The 18385-nt window shown below is 34.8% G+C and overlaps 2 protein-coding genes across 2 annotated transcripts; both read right to left on the bottom strand.

Moving 5' to 3' along the window:
• Nucleotides 1-889: 889 nt before the first annotated feature.
• LOC11427575 (probable membrane-associated kinase regulator 2) lies at nucleotides 890-3169 on the bottom strand. Its single transcript, XM_003611000.4, has 2 exons — nucleotides 1769-3169; nucleotides 890-1309 (listed from the first exon to the last, which is right to left on the bottom strand). Exons 1-2 carry the CDS (start codon nucleotides 2883-2885, stop codon nucleotides 1206-1208), a joined length of 1221 nt encoding a protein of 406 aa, XP_003611048.1. The 5' UTR covers nucleotides 2886-3169; the 3' UTR covers nucleotides 890-1205.
• Nucleotides 3170-12544: 9375 nt separating this feature from the next.
• Nucleotides 12545-17415, bottom strand: LOC11442618 (ribosome biogenesis ATPase RIX7). The gene is made up of 13 exons (XM_039834365.1): nucleotides 17357-17415; nucleotides 17141-17234; nucleotides 16724-16779; nucleotides 16504-16598; nucleotides 16047-16111; nucleotides 15430-15953; nucleotides 15271-15358; nucleotides 15032-15166; nucleotides 14354-14919; nucleotides 13836-13974; nucleotides 13639-13707; nucleotides 13423-13554; nucleotides 12545-12888 (listed from the first exon to the last, which is right to left on the bottom strand). Exons 1-13 carry the CDS (start codon nucleotides 17413-17415, stop codon nucleotides 12775-12777), a joined length of 2136 nt encoding a protein of 711 aa, XP_039690299.1. The 3' UTR covers nucleotides 12545-12774.
• Nucleotides 17416-18385: the final 970 nt, after the last annotated feature.

The raw sequence follows: 18385 nt of genomic DNA, 5'->3' as shown, positions 1-18385 counted from the left end.
AAATTGAGGACTAAACTGCAAAATTAAAAAAACTTGAAATGAAATAAAAAAAGTTTGGACCAAAATGCAATTTTGGGACCTCAATTGAGGGACCAAAATGCAATAAAATAAAATTTGAAAAAAAAACGTAATTTGACCAAACGTAAAGTGAAACAACAAATAAAACTGACAAAACGGACTAAAACGAACCAATGGCCTAAATGAGGTACTTCAAAGTAACCTCCCCATGCCAAAATTTTATGTGAAATGACCAAAATGCCCCTAGGGCTAAAAATGACCTAAACAGAGCCAAATTGACTCGACACTGACTCAGATGCAAGTTTGAAATGAAATTAGCAAGGTTTACTGATGAAAAGTTAAAAATGAATTTGAAAAGACTCAGAGACAGTCACAAGGATGAAAATGGGTCCCACTGCAGGAAATGACCAAAATACCCTTCTGTATGACCTTTTGCAAATTTTGAAATAAACTGTAGAAAAAAAGCAATGTAATGATTCAGAGACACTTTTAAATGACTTACAAGACAAGTAAAGACATTTTAAAAGGTTTTATGCAAGAAAAACATAGGTAAAATTGTGATTGAAAATACTGCGAGGCAGAGACAAATTGAACCGTGCAGTTGAAATTTGATAATTGACAAAGTTTGAAATGAAATTGGGCCCTGGTATTTTTAGGTCCAAAAACGGGGTATAACAACTATGATACTCCATATTATTATTACTTGAACCATTTTTTCTACCAACACCTTGACCAACAGATAATATCATTAAATTAAAACACCAACCAACTATTTAGTCCAAATTATGAAATTAATGAATGAAATTGAAGGCCGCAACCAAAGCTATTTCCTCATGTGGTTGGTTATGTACTATTGCATCTTGGCTACACATAGATAATAAGTGTTACATTACATTGAATTAAATTAAATTAAATTAAATTAGTACAATACATTTTACATACACAGAAAAAGATCTGATTCTTCCTTCACTTTATTGGAAAGAAGAGCTTTACAGTTTTACACTACCAAGGTAAACAAAGAAAAGAGGCATTCAACAAAAGAAAGAGCTTTTCCTTCATCTTAACAGTTCTACTCATGCTACATACATGCCCCCATCCATTACTGTCTACTTTGACTATTTCTCTCCACTTTGCAAAGTGCAAAATCTAAATCTAAAATAAAATCATTTTTCAATTCTCTTCATTCTTCAACCTGAAAGTCTCTTGTCACTAGATTTCCTTGACAATTCTGGTGAAATTTCCCGCAATGGATCACTCACAGAACGTGGTAGTTGAGAAGAAGTTTCACACTCTATTTCAACAAAACAAAAAGTCAAAACTCTTTTTAAAACCATTTCTACCAAAATTAATTAAAAATGATATTTACAAGCATAACATTTTTTTTTAAAAATAATAATAATCAATTGAATTCCTAAACTATATAATATCATCAATTAATATTTAAAGTATATGAAAGTCCGTCAATTTAAATCGATGGATTTTATATCCTTTAACGACCATTTCTACATAAAAATAAAATAAAAAAAACATAATAATTTAGGTCTGTTTGAATTGAACTTATGCAAAAGAGCTTATACAAATAAACAAGTTTTAATTTATTATTCATGAGCTTGTTAAAGTAGTTTATGAATAATCAATTTATCCAAATAAATGTTTTGAAAGTAAGTACTTATGACTTAATATAAGCATAAGCTGAAAATAAGCTCAATCTAAACAGGACTTAAATTGATGGTAAATTCGTTTTATTCACCTCTAGAGGCATTGAAGGATCTCTTGCAGTGTAAAATGGCTCCTTGAATTCCATCTTGCTGCTGCAAAAGCGAATCATCACGGCGTTTCGACGACACTAACACCGGCGGAGAAGCCGCCACTGCCGACGACGCAGAACGGCTCTTCCCTAAATGTTTGTAAACAACTCTAAGCCCTGCCGGAATATTATTCCCCTGTTTCTGACTCTGAGTCTTAGCATTGTTTTCTTCATTTTCAGCTACGGTTTCACCTTCCGTCGCTGTTTCTGCTTCAACCTTTTCACTAGGGCTTGATTTATCACCATGGCTGTACCTACGAGAAACCCTTATGTAAAGAGGTTTCACCATTTTCAAATACTTGTGCATAACTATTTCCTTTGAGAAACGTTTCTCTTCCAAAGGTGATAATGATGATTCATGTTCAACTTTCTGGTTCTGGTTTGTTTGAGATTTGTTGCTGTTTTTGGAACTGTTGTCTCTGGTGAAAAGTGAAACAATAGGAACTTCTTCAACTTTGAATTTTATTCTCTCTGGTTTGTGTTGCTTCTTTTCAAGAACAGAATCGGTTTTTGGTTTCTTGAGACCAGACATGAAGACACGAAACTTGGTTGCTGATTTTAACAATGAAGCAGTAAATTGTGGTTTGTTGTTTGGTTCTGAACTGCTGCTGTTGTTGTTGTTGTTGTTGAGAATGAAGGAAGAAGATTTCAGCTGAACAAGCTTTCCTTTAAAGAATAAATCCTCTGAAGGTGACAGTGAAAGATTTGCATCACTTCTTTCATTGTTTGAAGGAGAAAGTGTTATCTTAAACTCACTCTCAGTCTCACCACTATCATCATCATCATCATCATCAGAATCTTCATCATCATCTTCATCTTTTTCTTCTTCTTGTTGTTGGTTTTTATGGTTGGTTTCTTCAAAACCATCTTCTTCTTCTTCAGGTGCAGTAAACTCCAAGTCAAAGAAAGGACCTTCATCATCATTGTCGTCGCTGCTTTCAGCGGTGGTGAGGATAGTAGTGGTGTTAACGTTGGTGGTGGTTGTGGAGTCAGAAGAAGGAGAGAGACCAACAACAGCACCACCACCTCGCCAGTATTTGAGCAAGCTAAAAGCTTCCATCGTTGGGAGAGCCAGTATAGTATAGTAAAGAGAAGAAAATACAGTGAAATGTGAGAAGAAAAAGGAGAAAGAAAGAGAAAAGTGTGAATATTATTTTGGATGGGGAATGCAATAGTGAAGGGTGTGACAGAAGAAAATTTATTGAAATTTGAATAATGAAATGAAAATTCAGAGTAGTACAGTGTGTTTGTCAGTATGCTTGGTTGCAGGGTAGTCATGTGAAAGCGGTCAGATAAATACGGAGAGAGTAAATATTGGAGGACAGTAGAGTAGAGTAGCTTTCATTATTGAATTCAATGACTCAAAACACCAATTTTTTCCGTGACAAAGAATCCTGACATTCAATTGAGTCCCCAAAAATAATGTACTCTTTTAATGGGTGACATGTTACTTCTACTCCAGTCTAAAATACATTCATATCCGTGTTTTAAAACCCAGACCGAACCAGCCAGTCGGTCCGGGCTATACCGGTTCACCGGTTAGACCATCGATTCGGCCGGGTGATGACAGTACGTTAACACTAATTTTTAGTCATATTTGCGTCGTTTTTGTAATGTTTTGAGAGTCAAATGCTTGTATACATGGATAAATCAGCTCAGATCCATAAAAGAGAAGTTTTCACAAATTGGAGAATGATGCAAGAATTTAGCTACATGATGCTGGAAAAATCGTGTCACGATGGACTTGAATCGTGGCGCGTTTGAAGCGTGAAATTTACATGAAGATGCCGGAAAAATCGTGGCACGATGGATGTGTAACGTGCCACGATGGTTGAGTAAATTTGCTGCCACGTAGGATTGATGAGCAAATCATGCCACGATGGTCTCGAAACGTGGCACGATGGTGGGCTTTCTGAAACCCTAATTTTGTGTCTATAAAAGCGAGAAGCGACCAGAAGCTTGGGGTGCGATTTTGGAGACCTAAACAGAGCATAGACGACACCAGGAAGCTGAAGAACACGCAGTGGATCTCACCCAACTCATAGTTGGTTGTGATTTATGTATGTTCTATTATTTCTATGTATTTGATTGTTTAGTTATGAGTAGCTAAACTCTTAGATTGATTAAGCCATGAGATGAATTTTTGTGATCTGTGAGCATGTAGTTTGTTAAGAACTCTCTTTGACATCAATGAAAACCTAATCTTTATTCAGAAATATTTGTGCTTAATGCTTTTCTTATGATTGTTTGTATGACTACTAACCCTAACTTCTTTCAATCACATAAATTGATCTTAGGAATTGAATGACTATTAACCCTAGCTTTTAATCCTGAAATAGTAATTCTGTTTAATTCAACATAGGAACCTAGTGATAGGAAATTGAGGATTATGACTTATGAATTAACGTTCTCACCATGCTTCCGCGGTTATTCAATCAGTTTAAGAAATTAAAAGGTTATAACTTATGAAAGGGTTTTGAGTCAAGAGATTGATCAAAACCACTTAGTTAATTTGTCGTAGACCTAGGTTAATTTCTTTGAGAGAGAAGAGAGGCAAATTACTCACTGTGAGCAATAGAGGATTTGAAAGGCTTGATCATCTATTTTAATCCAATTATCAAACCATTTTATTTACTTTGTATTAAGTTTTATGCAACCAAATCCAACTGCTTAGGGCAACCCATAAATTTACTACATCCTTTATTTTAACGAACTTGCTAAGTAGAAATTAACAACGGTCCTCGTGGATACGAACTTTATTACTACTTCGATATCTTTTGGTACACTTGCCAAATATCTATCACCGGGTCACACCGGGTTTCATCGGACTGTCTGCAAACCCAGTCAAATATGCAGACTGAACCGGCCACCCCTCCGATTCTTGGTCGGACTGACATGACTGATCAGTTGGGTCTGGGATTTAAAACACTGATTCATATACTTTGAAACTCTTCTATGGGCACACTTCTATTTTTTTTATTTGATGTGAATGTGCTCAAATATTTTTCATTTAGGGTTGTAACCACGAAAGAATTTCCCTCCTATACTATCATCCATGTATTCGTATTCAACAAAACTTTAAGGTTTGTTTGATGATAATGATAAAACAGAGATATGAAATGAAGTTGGACAGAGACATGATATGATATAAACATGTTAAGTATCAATCCTATCATGTGTTACCACCTATTTGGGGTTGGCTTAGTGGCTGACTTGGGATCTTGGAATTTGCTCCTTTCAAAGTCTCAGGTTCGATTCTCCCTGTTGTCAATTTCGATGGGCAAGTCCATATAGAGCCTTACTCTGGCTTTAAATGGGACCCTTGAAAGTGGACGGTGAGATTGGTCCCCTCGGAATAGTCGACTATTGGATATTACTCTCATAATTAATTAAATATTGAAAAATGGCATGTAATTAATTAAATAACAAATACATGATATCATTATTTTAAAAATGACAAAATATAATGATAATAAATCAAGAATGATCTTATAATATAAGTTCTAATTCAGTCTATATTCAGGATAAAAATTACAAAGAATAGTCAAGATAAGATAGAAAAATGATTTATTTTACCATATCTCTTGGGTGCATCAAACATGATATTTAAGTAGAATATGATTAATATATCATATCACGTCTCTCTATCCTTACCATTAAATGGACCATAAAAACTACGAGTGCATCGTCTTGATTTGGTGCATCGAGCTAGGGTTTCAATGTTAACTTACTTCAATGGTGTTATATACTTCGATCTTGTATATAACAAAAAAAAGTTAAACAAAATAGACGTAGTTGGTTGAATTTTTTAACCAAATAAATCAATATTAGTGTCAAGAGAAACAATAAAGTATTATAAAAAAAAAGACTTGCGAATTATTATTTTATTAAAAATTACAATTGATATTTTTAAAACAAAATATGAATAGTGTTAAATATGTTATATGTATATGTATAAAGATACGTATCACCACCAAAAATAATGATACGTAAAGGTTAGTTACGCATTAGCTAGCTAGTTAGTTAGACAAGTTGGTTCTTATCATTGATTACATAAGCCTTAGTGTATAGTACTCGAGCTCTGTTTGATAAAAATAACGTATAGCTGATAAGTTAGCTGATAGTTTATAGCTGATGATTGATGACTGGTAGCTTATAGTTGATAGCTTATGACTAATGATTAATAGCTGATAAGCTAATTAAAGTGTTTGGTAAAATCAGCTGTTCAACTGACTGATAAACGTAAAATGACATAAAAGAACATTCTTGATTCTTAATAAAAGTTATAAATATTCAGAAAAAAAATTTCTTGTTTCTTGGTAATTTCTTGTTCAAAAAAAAATTATTCGATAATTTAAGTATTTATATACATTTTTTTTTGAAGACTTTTAAATTAGTTTTCTTGGCTAAAATTTTATTTTGAATTTATTTTTATTTAGTTTTTATACTTTATAAAAAAGAAAAGTATACATCCTTCAAAAAAAAAAAGTATACAATTTTATTTTAAAACAAAATACAACATAATCCACCCATAAGATAAAAAAACAAAAGTGCTAAATGAACAAAAACAAAGAGAAGTTCTATGAATATTGAACAGACAAGTTTGTATATATACACACTGAGAACAATTTTTTTTTAGAAAAAGAAATTGCGATAAAAAGATCGTATATTATTAATTTTGAAGTGCCTGTACCGTACTTGAGATGTTGTTCGTATAGACTCAAAACTAAAATGTACACGTTAATTTAATAGCTAGCCTCGTTTTATTTTATATATCATATACGTAATAAATGAATATTAAGGGTAAAAGTGGAATTTAATTAAAATAATAACGGTAAAAATTTAATAAAAGATGATAAGTTATAAGCTCAAACGCTATTTAGAATAGCTTTTGAAAAATAACTTATAAGCTCGTGAAATAAGTTATAATCTCATGGTGAAAAAGCATTACCAAATAGAGCATTTTTTGTTAGACGAGCTTATAAGCTATAAGCTCGTTGAGGTGTCTTACCAAATAGACCCATGTAATCAATTATTGTCTCATTTCTCCCCAATAAATAGGCTGGTGTTCTCTTTGGTTTGGTACCATTTAGCATCAAATACACCTTGTACTTCCATTATCATTTCAGTGTAGTTTTCTTGTTTTTACTTTTTGCATTCTCTTTATTTTATTTAGTTAAGTTCGTCCTTATGGAGAATGAGTAGTTTTGTTGAGTTTTGGGATTTTTTATTTTGACTCAGTTCCCAAAAAAAATTCTAAATCTGACCCCTGTCACATTTATTCACCAAAATGACCCACTTTTTATTTTTGTTGGTTTTTTTTTTGTCGTTTTCCTCATTCCCGCCTTTTGAAAAGGCGGGAATGAGCCCTCTTCCCTGACACTTGTATGCGCACAGGCGTGACATGTTTGACTATTTTTTTTTTTAATTTTTTTTCCATTACCGACATTTGAAATGGCGGGATTGCATTTTGATTTTTTTTTTTTGTTTTTTGTTTTTTTGGGCAACATATGTACGTTAAAAACACAAATAATAATAAATAAAAACATATTAATGATAATGATGATATATTTAATTTAAAAACACTAATTATTTTATTCATAAGAAATAAAAACAAAAACTACTTTCTCCGCGGCAACCATTTACGCCAATGTAAACTATGACCTCCTGTAGCACATATTTTATCTTTTTTATTTCGTACGAGTCGTTGGTCTTGCTCTTCCTCGTGCTCTTCCTCTTCCTCGTGCTCTTCCTATTCCACATCCTCGTTAGGAATTTCAGCATCATCATTAGTTTCGATAGTGACTTCATTTTGCACTTGTGAAGCTAAGTTGGTCCAGATTTCATTAACGAAGTCATCGTCATTAAACCCTGCTGCCAGACTTTCTATGGTATTAGTTTGTGAATTTGGCCATTGAGGTGCATAGTTTGTTTGGGGATAGTTTACAATGTGTGGAGGGGTTGGTAGGTTGAATGAGGAGTATTGTGATTGATCTGGGTAACTGGTTTGTGTGGTGTACTGAGTTGGATTGAAGTCATCAAATGAATAGTTTGATGTTCAAGAGCTTTCTCCATGATGACTTTGTTGAGAATAGCTTGGATATGAGATTGGGGTGTTATGTATATTTGGTTTGTGGGTTGTGGCGGTGATTGGTAAGTTTGGTTGTAGTTGTAATTGGTGGATAGGTTAAAGCTTTGGTCAAAGTTAGTGGGTGGAGGTGTCATCAATTGGTTGTAGGGTGGAGGTGTATTTGACCATATATTTTCATCTGGCACCGTATAGGTTTCGGGCGCTGTAGGATAGTCACGCGACAATCCTGGTAAAATTCTTGCACATGCTTGCCTTGGGTTTGTCAATAATACTTCTCTAGAAAGCCATAGATGATCTCCGAAAAATTCCCAATACCATGCAAAATATTGACGATTGGGATAAACCTCATGGTTATACCGAACGCAGTGAAATGCAAATTGATGACGTTGGTTCCAGTGTTGGACCTGACGATGATGCTTATCTCTCCACGAGCCTTTAATTTTATCTTTTTTCAAATTAATTTTGTGGAAATCTTTCAAATTATCTGGTAAGGCAGGTGGGTGTTGTGGTAAGCCAAATTGAAGTCTTACTCTGTCTGTCTGATGTCTCTCGACAATCTGAAACCAAATGAGATATGTTTTGCAGACCATATCTGGCTTTCTTCTTCGTTGGTGTAATGGAAGTTGACATAAGGCTCTAAGAGAACTGTTCAAAAATAATGAATATTAGTCTTCAATTGTTGACTAAAAAGCAATCACGAAAAAAAATGTAATACCTGATCATAATTGTTGGAGGAACATTATGTCTAGCACACAACCACCGCAACAGGCAGTGCCGATCAGAGTCGCTTACTGTCCCCCGCTGCATATGTGTAACGTTGACGTTGATGCATATGATGCTCTGCCTACCGACGATCACTTGAATACGAATGTTCCTGTCGATGGGGCTATTGAGCAAGGAATGACATTTCACAGCAAAGAAGATTGTTTGCATGTAATCAAGTCTTTCTACATCCGACAATCGATGGATTACGATGTTATACACTGAGATCCAAGAAGATATGTCATTCAATGTACCCTCGAGACTTGTCAATTCAATTTGAGAGCGTCCTTTAGAAAAAGGGTGGCAAATGGAAGATTGGGACCATGATGGGTCCACACAATTGCACACCGACTTTAATGTCACATGATCATCACAAGCTTAACTACAAACTTATAAGCCAAAGCATAAAAACACTTGTGCATGCAGATGTCTCGGTAACGCCAAAATTGATCATTGCGCACATTTAAGAAAAGTTTAACTACACAACCACATATCGAAAGTCGTGGTTAGCAAAGAACGCGGCCATCGAATCTATTTACGAGAAATGGGAGGAAACTTATAATGATCTTCCTCAATGGTTGAATGTGATGAAGGAGACAATGCCAGGGACCGTCTTTGATTTAAAAACGCAAATTGGCGAGAATGGAGAGACACAATTTCATCGTCTATTTTGGGCCTTCTATCCATGCATCCATGGGTTTAAGTATTGCAAACCAGTTGTCCATGTTGACGGGACGTGGTTGTATGGCAAGTACAAAAGGACATTGTTGCTTGCGGTAGCACAAGATGGAAACAACAAAACGATTCCAATCGCCTTTGCGCTTGTCGAAGGTGAGACAAAGGAGGGATGAAGTTTTTTTTTGAAAAATCTAAGAAGGCACGTCACAAAAGGAATATCTGTCTGCATGGTTTCAGACAAACATGAATAAATTAAAAGCGCATTCAATGACCCAAGGAATGGTTGGCAAGAAACTGGTTCAACTCATGTGTAATGCATTCGACACATTAAGCAAAATTTCATGAGGACAATCAAGGATGGAGATCTTAAGGATGTTGTAAATAATATGGGTAAGCATATTATCTTACGAATTTTTTTATATCGTGTTATTATTAAATAGGTTCACTATCTAACTAATTGTTTTTTCTTAACGTGCAAGATATGCCCTAAATGTACCCTTGTTCGATTACTATCGTGGTGTAATCAAGAAGGCAAATCAGCGTGCATTAGATTGGGTGGACAATATTCCGAAAGAAAATTGGACTCAAGCATATGACGAAGGTCGACGATGGGGCCACATGACAAGCAACATCGTTGAGTCGTGGAACTTTGTGTTTAAGGGAACACGCAACCTACCTGTTACACCTATAGTTCAATCAACCTACTATAGGTTGGCATGTTTCTTTGCCGATAGGGCTCAAAAAGGGTTTGTAAGGGTAGGTTCAGGAGATTTGTTCACTGAATATTGCCAGAATGCGATTAAAGATGACATTGTTAAGTCCAACACCCATCATGTCGAACAGTTTAACCGAGAAAGGTATACCTTCTCAGTCCGTGAGATCGTCAACTACAGGGAGGGAAGGCCAATGAGAACTTTCAAGGTGGACCTACGAGCGGGGTGGTGTGATTGTGGGAAATTTCAAGCTTTACATTTACCTTGTTCCCATGTCATAGCCGCGTGTTCTTCATTTCGCCATGACTACACAACCCTTATTCCAGGTGTGTTAAAAAACGAGAGTGTTTACTCCATCTACAACACAACATTCAAAGTAGTCCAGGACAAGAGTTATTGGCTCCCATACGACGGTCCCGTGCTTTGCCATAATCCAAACATGCGAAGACTAAAGAAAGGTCGACCCAATAGTACCCGCATAAGGACTGAAATGGACGAGGAGGTGGTAGAGAGGACTCCGATACCGAGACAGTGTTGGTTGTGTCGGCATACGGTCATATTAAGAGAAATTGTCCGAGTATAAATAACCGGTAGTTAATAACGTTATGTATTATGTGTTCAAATAAATTAATATGATTTTATTTATTATTATTATTTGTGTTTTTAATGTACATATGTTGCCCAAAAAAAAAAAAAATCAAAATTCAGTCCCATCATTTCAAATGGAAAAAAAAATAGTCAAACCTGTCGCGCCTGTCACGCGCAGACAAATGTCAGGGAAGGGGGCTCATTCCCGCTATTTCAAATGACGGGAATGAGAAAAACGACAAAAAAAAAAACCAACAAAAATAGAAAGTGGATCATTTTGATGTCAGATTTGATTTTTTTTTTTTGGGAATAGGGTCGGAAAAAAAAATTCGAGTTTTGGAGCCGTAGAAACGTTCCATAACCTCTATTTCCTTTCTTTTATTTAAGAAATGCATTCATCTAATTTAACCAAGTTAGATTGATTTAAGCACAATAAAATCTAACAATCATTTGTCGATGTTATCAACAAAGGAACAAGAGTTGAAGTTTATATTGAGAAGATGAAAAGATCTTAAACATCATAATAAACTAATATCAGGCAACCTTCTGATGGATGAAAATGAAGGTAGGTTGTTGGTAACAAAAGGTTTTAATCATAAGAATAGGCTAAGAATTTTAAGATGTAAAAACTGATATTCGAGCTTAATGGTCCTCGTCAATAAGGCTAGCCATAGGAATATGTAATCTTGTTGGCGAGACAATTCTTTATTGCTAGAGATATTGTAAATAAAACAATAGTATATAATAGGTAAAATTATACTTTTAGTTCCTTAATTTAATTTCAGTACAGTTTGGTCTTTTATTTATTTATTTATTTTTTTCATTTTAATTTGGTCTTTTTTGTCCATTTTTATATACATTTTCAAGCTTCAAATCTAATATTCTTATGTAAACATAGACGAGATCATAGATTTGAAGATTGAAAGACCATAAGAAAATAAAATCATGAATAAGTAATTATAGTTATTGAATTAGGCCGGAAAATACTAGTTATTGAAAATGGATTTGTTTAGATTTTATCTTCTTCTTCTTAAGACTTGGCATTTAACGTACTCACATGTTTGGGAATGAGTATATAAATGATTGAAAATTTATCGACCCTAACAAAGTTCACCATGTCTATTTTAGCTCTAACAAAAGACTAGTGTCTAATAAAGCTTTTTCTTCCCTTGAACTTTAGACTTTTCAAAGGAAACAAAGTAGTTCAGTACATTTTATTTCTCAGGCTAATTGCCACTATCAGCTTGTCTTCTGCACTCAATTTAGTAATATGTGGTCCAAAATTTGAAAGTCTCTTTCAACTATTTGTAGAAATTATCTAATTACAATTGAGTTATATACTAAATATTTTATGTCAAAGCTGTCATGTGATGCTTTTGTACTCTAATTTTTGCTTTATAAAAAAAATTCACATTCAAATGCTCAACTCATAAGAAAATGATGACGGTAATCACATCCACTAAACTTCTTTTTAGGATAAAAGTTCACCCCATTCATCATCTTGTCTCTTCTTTTGTCATCTTGTCTCTAACATTCATTCATGGAGAATTTTAGTTAGTTAAACAGTCTTTTAATAGGTGCTACAGAGTTTGGGCAAATATATACAAACTACAAAGCATTATTTTGCAATCTAGTTTTGAATCTGAATTTATAATCTTACGAACAAATTATAAAATGAAATAGAAAATGGATAAGTGTCATTACTATTTGGATCAGCAGTGAACAACTTTATTTTTTTTTGGAATTTTCCCATAACACTTTAATATCGAATAATTGCTAGCTTATGCCAGTAATATTGAATAGCAGACCTATTTTTCATATTTTGTACATAGTAGGAACTGCTATTTCTTCTATAAAAGGCTTATTACTATGTAATAATAATAGGTATAGTACAACACAAGCTACACTATTAATTACATTTACAACATTGTTATTTATGCAATACCTGTGCTCAAGTATGAAGCCGGAAAATACCACCGGAAACTATACACACGTATAATTATATACTACATCACTGGAAAATACTGATTGTCCTTTGGAAATCTCTTCAGTGGAATCACAAAGTCCAACCAGAAGGATGCAACTACGAATTCATTAAATAGTTTCATCGGCAATTTTCATAGGAAGTAAGATAATTGCTCTTTCTTTCTTGAACCGCCTTCTCCATACAGGTCATTCCACTGCCTCAACTCATTCATTCCAGCCCCCTCAGCTGCGAAGCTCGCGGCAACCTGTGTTACAAGGTGCTTACATTAAGCAATATATTCTACATACATATCAGATGCAAAAGAAACATAAGACAAATTGAATTAGGAAAGGAACCCCGGATATGCGACCTAGTTCAGAGACATAAAATGCTAAGAGCAATTCCCATTGGGAGTTTCTGTGTTTTTAAGCTTCTTAACTAACTGTTATTTGTTGTGTTTCGCCATTGGAACATGTTTATGTGGTAGACATGATTGTTTAAAGCTGCCTTTGCATAAAGAACCTTTGCTTAAATGTAAAAATATGGATTTACTCCATCAAATCTCAACGCTTGGAGTAAAAAATGATAGAGTCGCGGGAGTTGCACTATTAGATTAAAATGTGATTGAAATCTTAAAAGCAACATGGCATAATAAGATCCACCTAATCAAATATCATTAGAGAGGCTCAAATGCAGATTAATCATATCATTAGAGAGGCTCAAATGCAGATTAAAGAAAAAGAATTCTACCGGATTACTATAATAAAATACTGCTTTTCCGGTTATAAAGTAATCTTACCTGACTCTTTGCCATTTTGAAGTCCTGCATATTCAAAGGCCTAAGGGTAATAACTCTTTCCTGCTCAACTTCCTCTTTCGCATCCTGAGCATCTTGGCTATTTTGTCCTTCGGCATCTTTCTTCTTTTTCTGCTGCCGAAAACAAATATAGCAATCAGCATGATAATCATAGGATAATAGGATTATAGTAAATCTTTAGAGAAATTGCCAAGTTACCGAATCCTTTTGTATCTCTTGCTGAATTAGCTCTCTAACAGGTCTATAAGCAGCGGTTGTGCATAAGTTCTGCATTTAACAATTAATGAAAATGGAAAATGCATTAAGACATCAGAAACTAAACATAAGAAAAGCATTTGTAGATTGTAACACGATAGTTAAGTTACGGCCATAGGAAAACAATAATAGAGAAAAACCTTCAGATCACTTCCACTATATCCTTCAGTCATAGTTGCGAGTTCCTTAAAATCAAGTCCCCCGTGCACCTTCTCTTTAGCCAAAAGGGTCCTCAATATATTTTCTCTGTTCTCTGCGGACGGTAGCCCAACCATAATCCTGGTAATCAAAGATGAACGATATAGTGATTAAACGTGCTTAAAATACTATGGAATTTCAGGGTATTCTGATTGTTGTTGTGTACACACAAATATGCCATCAAAACAATATATTGCAAATTGATTTTTTATGTGCCCCTCGCCCCACCACAAAAAAAAAAGTATGAATGCTAACAGTACACACTATTAGACACTCTTTCTCAACATAACCTATATCATTGATTGAAAAACTAATGGGTTTTGAAAACAGGTCCACATGAATTTGAACTAATAGCAAAGATTGTGTTGAAAAGTATGGTACAAAGTGTATTGCTAGCACTCTTCAGGTACTAAGAAAGAGCACAAAAAATTCATTGTACATGTCGAACTAGTAGAGGTACCTTCTTTCAAATCGTCTAATAATTGCTTCATCCAAGTCAAAGGGCCTATTGGTTGCAGCGAGGACAAGAATACGATCCTCTGATTTCGAGGTAAGTCCATCCCAATTGGACATGAATTCATTCTTTATTTTCCGCATGGCTTCATGTTCCCCAACTCTTGTTCGCTGCCCAAGCATACTGTCAACCTCATCGACAAATATAATAGTTGGGGAGACCTTGGCTGCCAGTGTGAATAAAGCTCGGACATTCTTCTCGTCTTCACCAAACCATTTAGAAGTGATGGTAGACATGGATACATTAATGAAACTTGCTCCAGCCTCGTTTGCAATGGCCTTTGCCAGCATTGTTTTTCCTGTTCCAGGTGGCCCAAATAGCAATATTCCTCTACAAGGCTTTAGAAGGCCTCCTTCAAAAAGGTCTGGCCTTCGAAGGGGAAGCATTACTAGTTCTTGAAGTGAATCTTTAGTCTCGTCTAAGGCACCAATGTCGGAGAATGTTACCCCAATTTCATTTGCTGGGATTACTTCAGGTCTTATTCGCTTCTCAAACTCATTATCAGGAACTTCCTGCAAGTGAAGAGATTGTGTTGTGTTTGAATAAGCCACTTGCGGTATGATTTCAACACTATTAAAATTAAATTGTAATATATCTAACAATTAGAAAACAGAGAAGGCTTACAGCTTTGGATGCAGGAACTGAATTTTCACCATCAGTTTTGCGCACTGAAGTTGGTATTTCTGCTTCAGTCTTTACAGCAGGTGCAGGACTTTCAGTCTTTCCTTCTGGTTTCACAGCAGCTCCTTCCTCTTTTTTCTTTATTCGGGATGATACATACAGAGACAAAGGACACACAGATTATATCAGTACCTGGTAGATATTATTCACAACTAAATACAATAACGACAAGCACTGCAAACCTCAGATGTTACTGCTTGAGCTTCTAACTTCAATGAATCTCTGTCACCGAATTTTCCCGCCTGGAATATTCCCAGAGCATGGGACAAACTGTTTCGAAATACAATTAAGTAAGTATATAAAAGTTAGATTGTTCATGCAGCAAAATTTGCCGGTCTAACCTGTTGCATGGAATGATCAGTTTTCCATTTCTGTATTCAGGCTCTTTGTTCTTCATTATATGATACGAAATTGCTGACACGATAATCTCTTCTATATAGTTACTGAGAACCATTGTGTCTGCTACACAGATGGAATCCAGGTCATGACAATCAAGATCATTGGCTGCTAACACTTCCATGATATGGTTCTTGTTATCTTGAATCTGTATCTTCTTCATATCCGCTTCAAATTGAGACTTCCAGCTGACAAGACGAGATTCATCTTCTGGTGGTTTGATTTCTATGTTGTAAGGGAAGAGAGAGGTAAGCATCTCATCTACTCTTTTGCATTCATTACCAGAATCCAAAATCCGCGAACCAATAATCAAAATTGGTCCAGATAGTTTCGTTAACATTGTCTGGAATAGTTTATATATCCTTTGTGATCTACACAACAACTTATCAGCATCCCGCATATATAGAACAATGGGATAGGTCTTTGACACATAAAGTAGAACCTGCAAGTGAATTTTCCAATCATCAAATCAATGTCTTTTGTTGAGATGTATAGCCTTACTATCCAAAACACATTTATGTGCTGATGCTGAAATCTGTGATACTATCAAAAGTGACAATACCTTGTAAAGAGTCTGTATAAGAATCTTCTCATCAAAAGGCCAGCCGGTTATGTGTTTCCCAGGAGCTGAAGGAATATTGAAGGATACAAGGAATCAGAAGCGAGAACAATGTCCAAAAGTATGAATGATGACAGTTTGGTCTCCATGAATATGAATTTGACTTTACTTTGTATATTTGTACTAGCTCTCACTCAAAAAGAATATGAATCTAACATATGTGCTAAACCAATGCTATAACAATCAAATTGTGATAACACATTAGAAATCGTCTTTGATGTATGTGTACTAAAATATTTGGGTACAGTTTAGAATGCCATTCAAGAAAACATGATGAAAATGTATTCTTAAATCAGGTTCCCATACCAAACAATACATAACCAGCAGATGGTAACAACAAGTAAACCAAACAAAACCTCAAAATCCTAATTGATCTTTTAAAATATTTTATTGAAGTAACCTGAGTTTGTAGGATTGCTTTGCAAACCAATGCTGCTAATATTTGCAGAGGCTGATGCATTTCTACGCAGCTTAGAATAAGATCCTTCAGCCTCCCTACATAAACAAGTGCAAAATTTCAAATATTATACAAATAAACTTGTAGAAAAATAAATGCACTTCTTCAAAAAGGAAAATAAATGTATTTCCATAGTTAACTGATGAGTATCCAGTATTCTTACATTTGTCGGAGGTCTGAGCCACTGCTTTGCCTGTGGATTTTGCCTGCAACTAAAGGCTTCAGGTCAGGGATATGATTTTGTAAGCCGTTTAATAAGAAAATGTGCATCAGGTAGAATGCTTATGTACCAATGAAGAGTAAAGTAATCAAGATATATAAGAATTTAATAAACGTGAAGAACCAAAATTAAAGCTACTTGCACCCATCTACCCTATCTAGAATCTAGAACCTGAAAACTTATGCAGCATGACTTCACCAAGTAAAAATTAGCATCATCAATAAAACTTTTCTCCTATAAAACTTATTAATAAAACCCAATCAAGGTTGAATAATCATGTATTGCAAGATTAACGACGAATATTCTTATTATGAAGTAAAAGTTCTCCACCCTGAGTAGAAAATGCTCATCGATTTGTACCTTGATTCTCTTCTCGTTGTGGAAAGAGTGCAAATGAACCAAATAGGTCAGATAACCGCGCCAAAGCTGTCTCTGAGGTAGACCTTGTGAAGGACTGCAATCAGAGACAACGGTAAAAGAACATCGGAAGCCAGAATATCAGGTCAAGCAAGAACACCATGCAAATCTATGATGTTTAAAGTAAAAGTAATAAAAGATAAAATAGGAAAAACTTACAGTTTCACAATTGGAAGAACCATATCTACTTTGAATCTGCAAAGATAACAACCAGCCATTATGTGCATGACAAACATAAGAAATTTTCAAATGACACAATTTTTTTTCCAACTCACCTTCAATGAAAAGTCAGTTACATCGAAGAGAAGCAACTTGGCCTCAAAGTAGTGAGTTAAAGCCTTGGCAAGCACCTGTTGGTAAAGTTCTGCGAGATATGAACAGGGGAAGTTTTGAATTAGCTTCAAGGAATCAGTAGAAACATAAAAGCTTATCAATCCCTCATTATAAACTACCAAATTCAGACTAACCGGCTGGTCCCGAGAGCAGAATAGTCCGGCTTGCAGGAGCAAGATTCCGTGTATATTTAGAAACCTCTGCATGCTTTAAATGGACATAAGCAGCACTTGTAAGCAACACGCGTGTCTGCTCACTGTCATGATAAATACAATGAGAAAGATCTTATCAGAACCAATATTGAATCGTGTTAATAAAATCAATTAGAGATCAAACATTATGATTTGCTAGTCGTCATTATTATTTGCTAGATCAAAATACAGACACGGTAGGCGACACCAATGTGTTTATTTATCTCCATCTTTTTCTTACATTTTATCCTTACAAGTCTACACATTTAAAAAATAAACACAGAAATCAAATGACACGGTATTCAACATCAAAATTGTCAAAAAATCATATATGGTTTGCTTTATACGAATAATAATATGAATACAAATGTATGTCATACAGCAACCATGTAATTAAGAAAACAGTCAATGAGAATGAGATCTTTATTAATATGGTTATTACTACAAATGTACCGGAAACTAAACAAATTCGCATGCATGTATGATGGAAAATAGGAAAATAAAAGGAGAATGAATCGATAATATACCTGAGATAATAAGGGAAATTATCAAAGGTGACATTGCTTTCTCTACCATCAACAACGAGTCGTAGCATTTCGTTTTCAATCTTGTCAGGAGTGAGGGCGTTGGAGGAGGAGGAGTAAGTATTAGGTTTAAACATGGT

The sequence above is a fragment of the Medicago truncatula genome, chromosome 5, assembly GCF_003473485.1.
Source record: "Medicago truncatula cultivar Jemalong A17 chromosome 5, MtrunA17r5.0-ANR, whole genome shotgun sequence".
Lineage (NCBI taxonomy): Eukaryota > Viridiplantae > Streptophyta > Magnoliopsida > Fabales > Fabaceae > Medicago > Medicago truncatula.
The sequence above is the reverse complement of the archived record's forward strand: the minus strand, read 5'-3'. Positions and strand labels throughout refer to the sequence as shown.

Bases quoted from the DNA above. Each gene is read 5' to 3' on its own strand.
- LOC11427575 (XM_003611000.4), bottom strand. From the start codon at position 2,885: ATGGAAGCTTTTAGCTTGCTCAAATACTGGCGAGGTGGTGGTGCTGTT. The intron at 1,310-1,768 runs GTGAATAAAACG...TTGTTGAAATAG, and splicing joins ATCCTTCAATGCCTCTAGAG to AGTGTGAAACTTCTTCTCAA.
- LOC11442618 (XM_039834365.1), bottom strand. From the start codon at position 17,415: ATGGCTGGTTGTTATCTTTGCAGATTCAAAGTAGATATGGTTCTTCCA. The intron at 13,555-13,638 runs GTAACTTGGCAA...TGTTTTCGGCAG, and splicing joins AAGAGATACAAAAGGATTCG to CAGAAAAAGAAGAAAGATGC. The intron at 12,889-13,422 runs GTAAGATTACTT...CTTGTAACACAG, and splicing joins TCAAAATGGCAAAGAGTCAG to GTTGCCGCGAGCTTCGCAGC.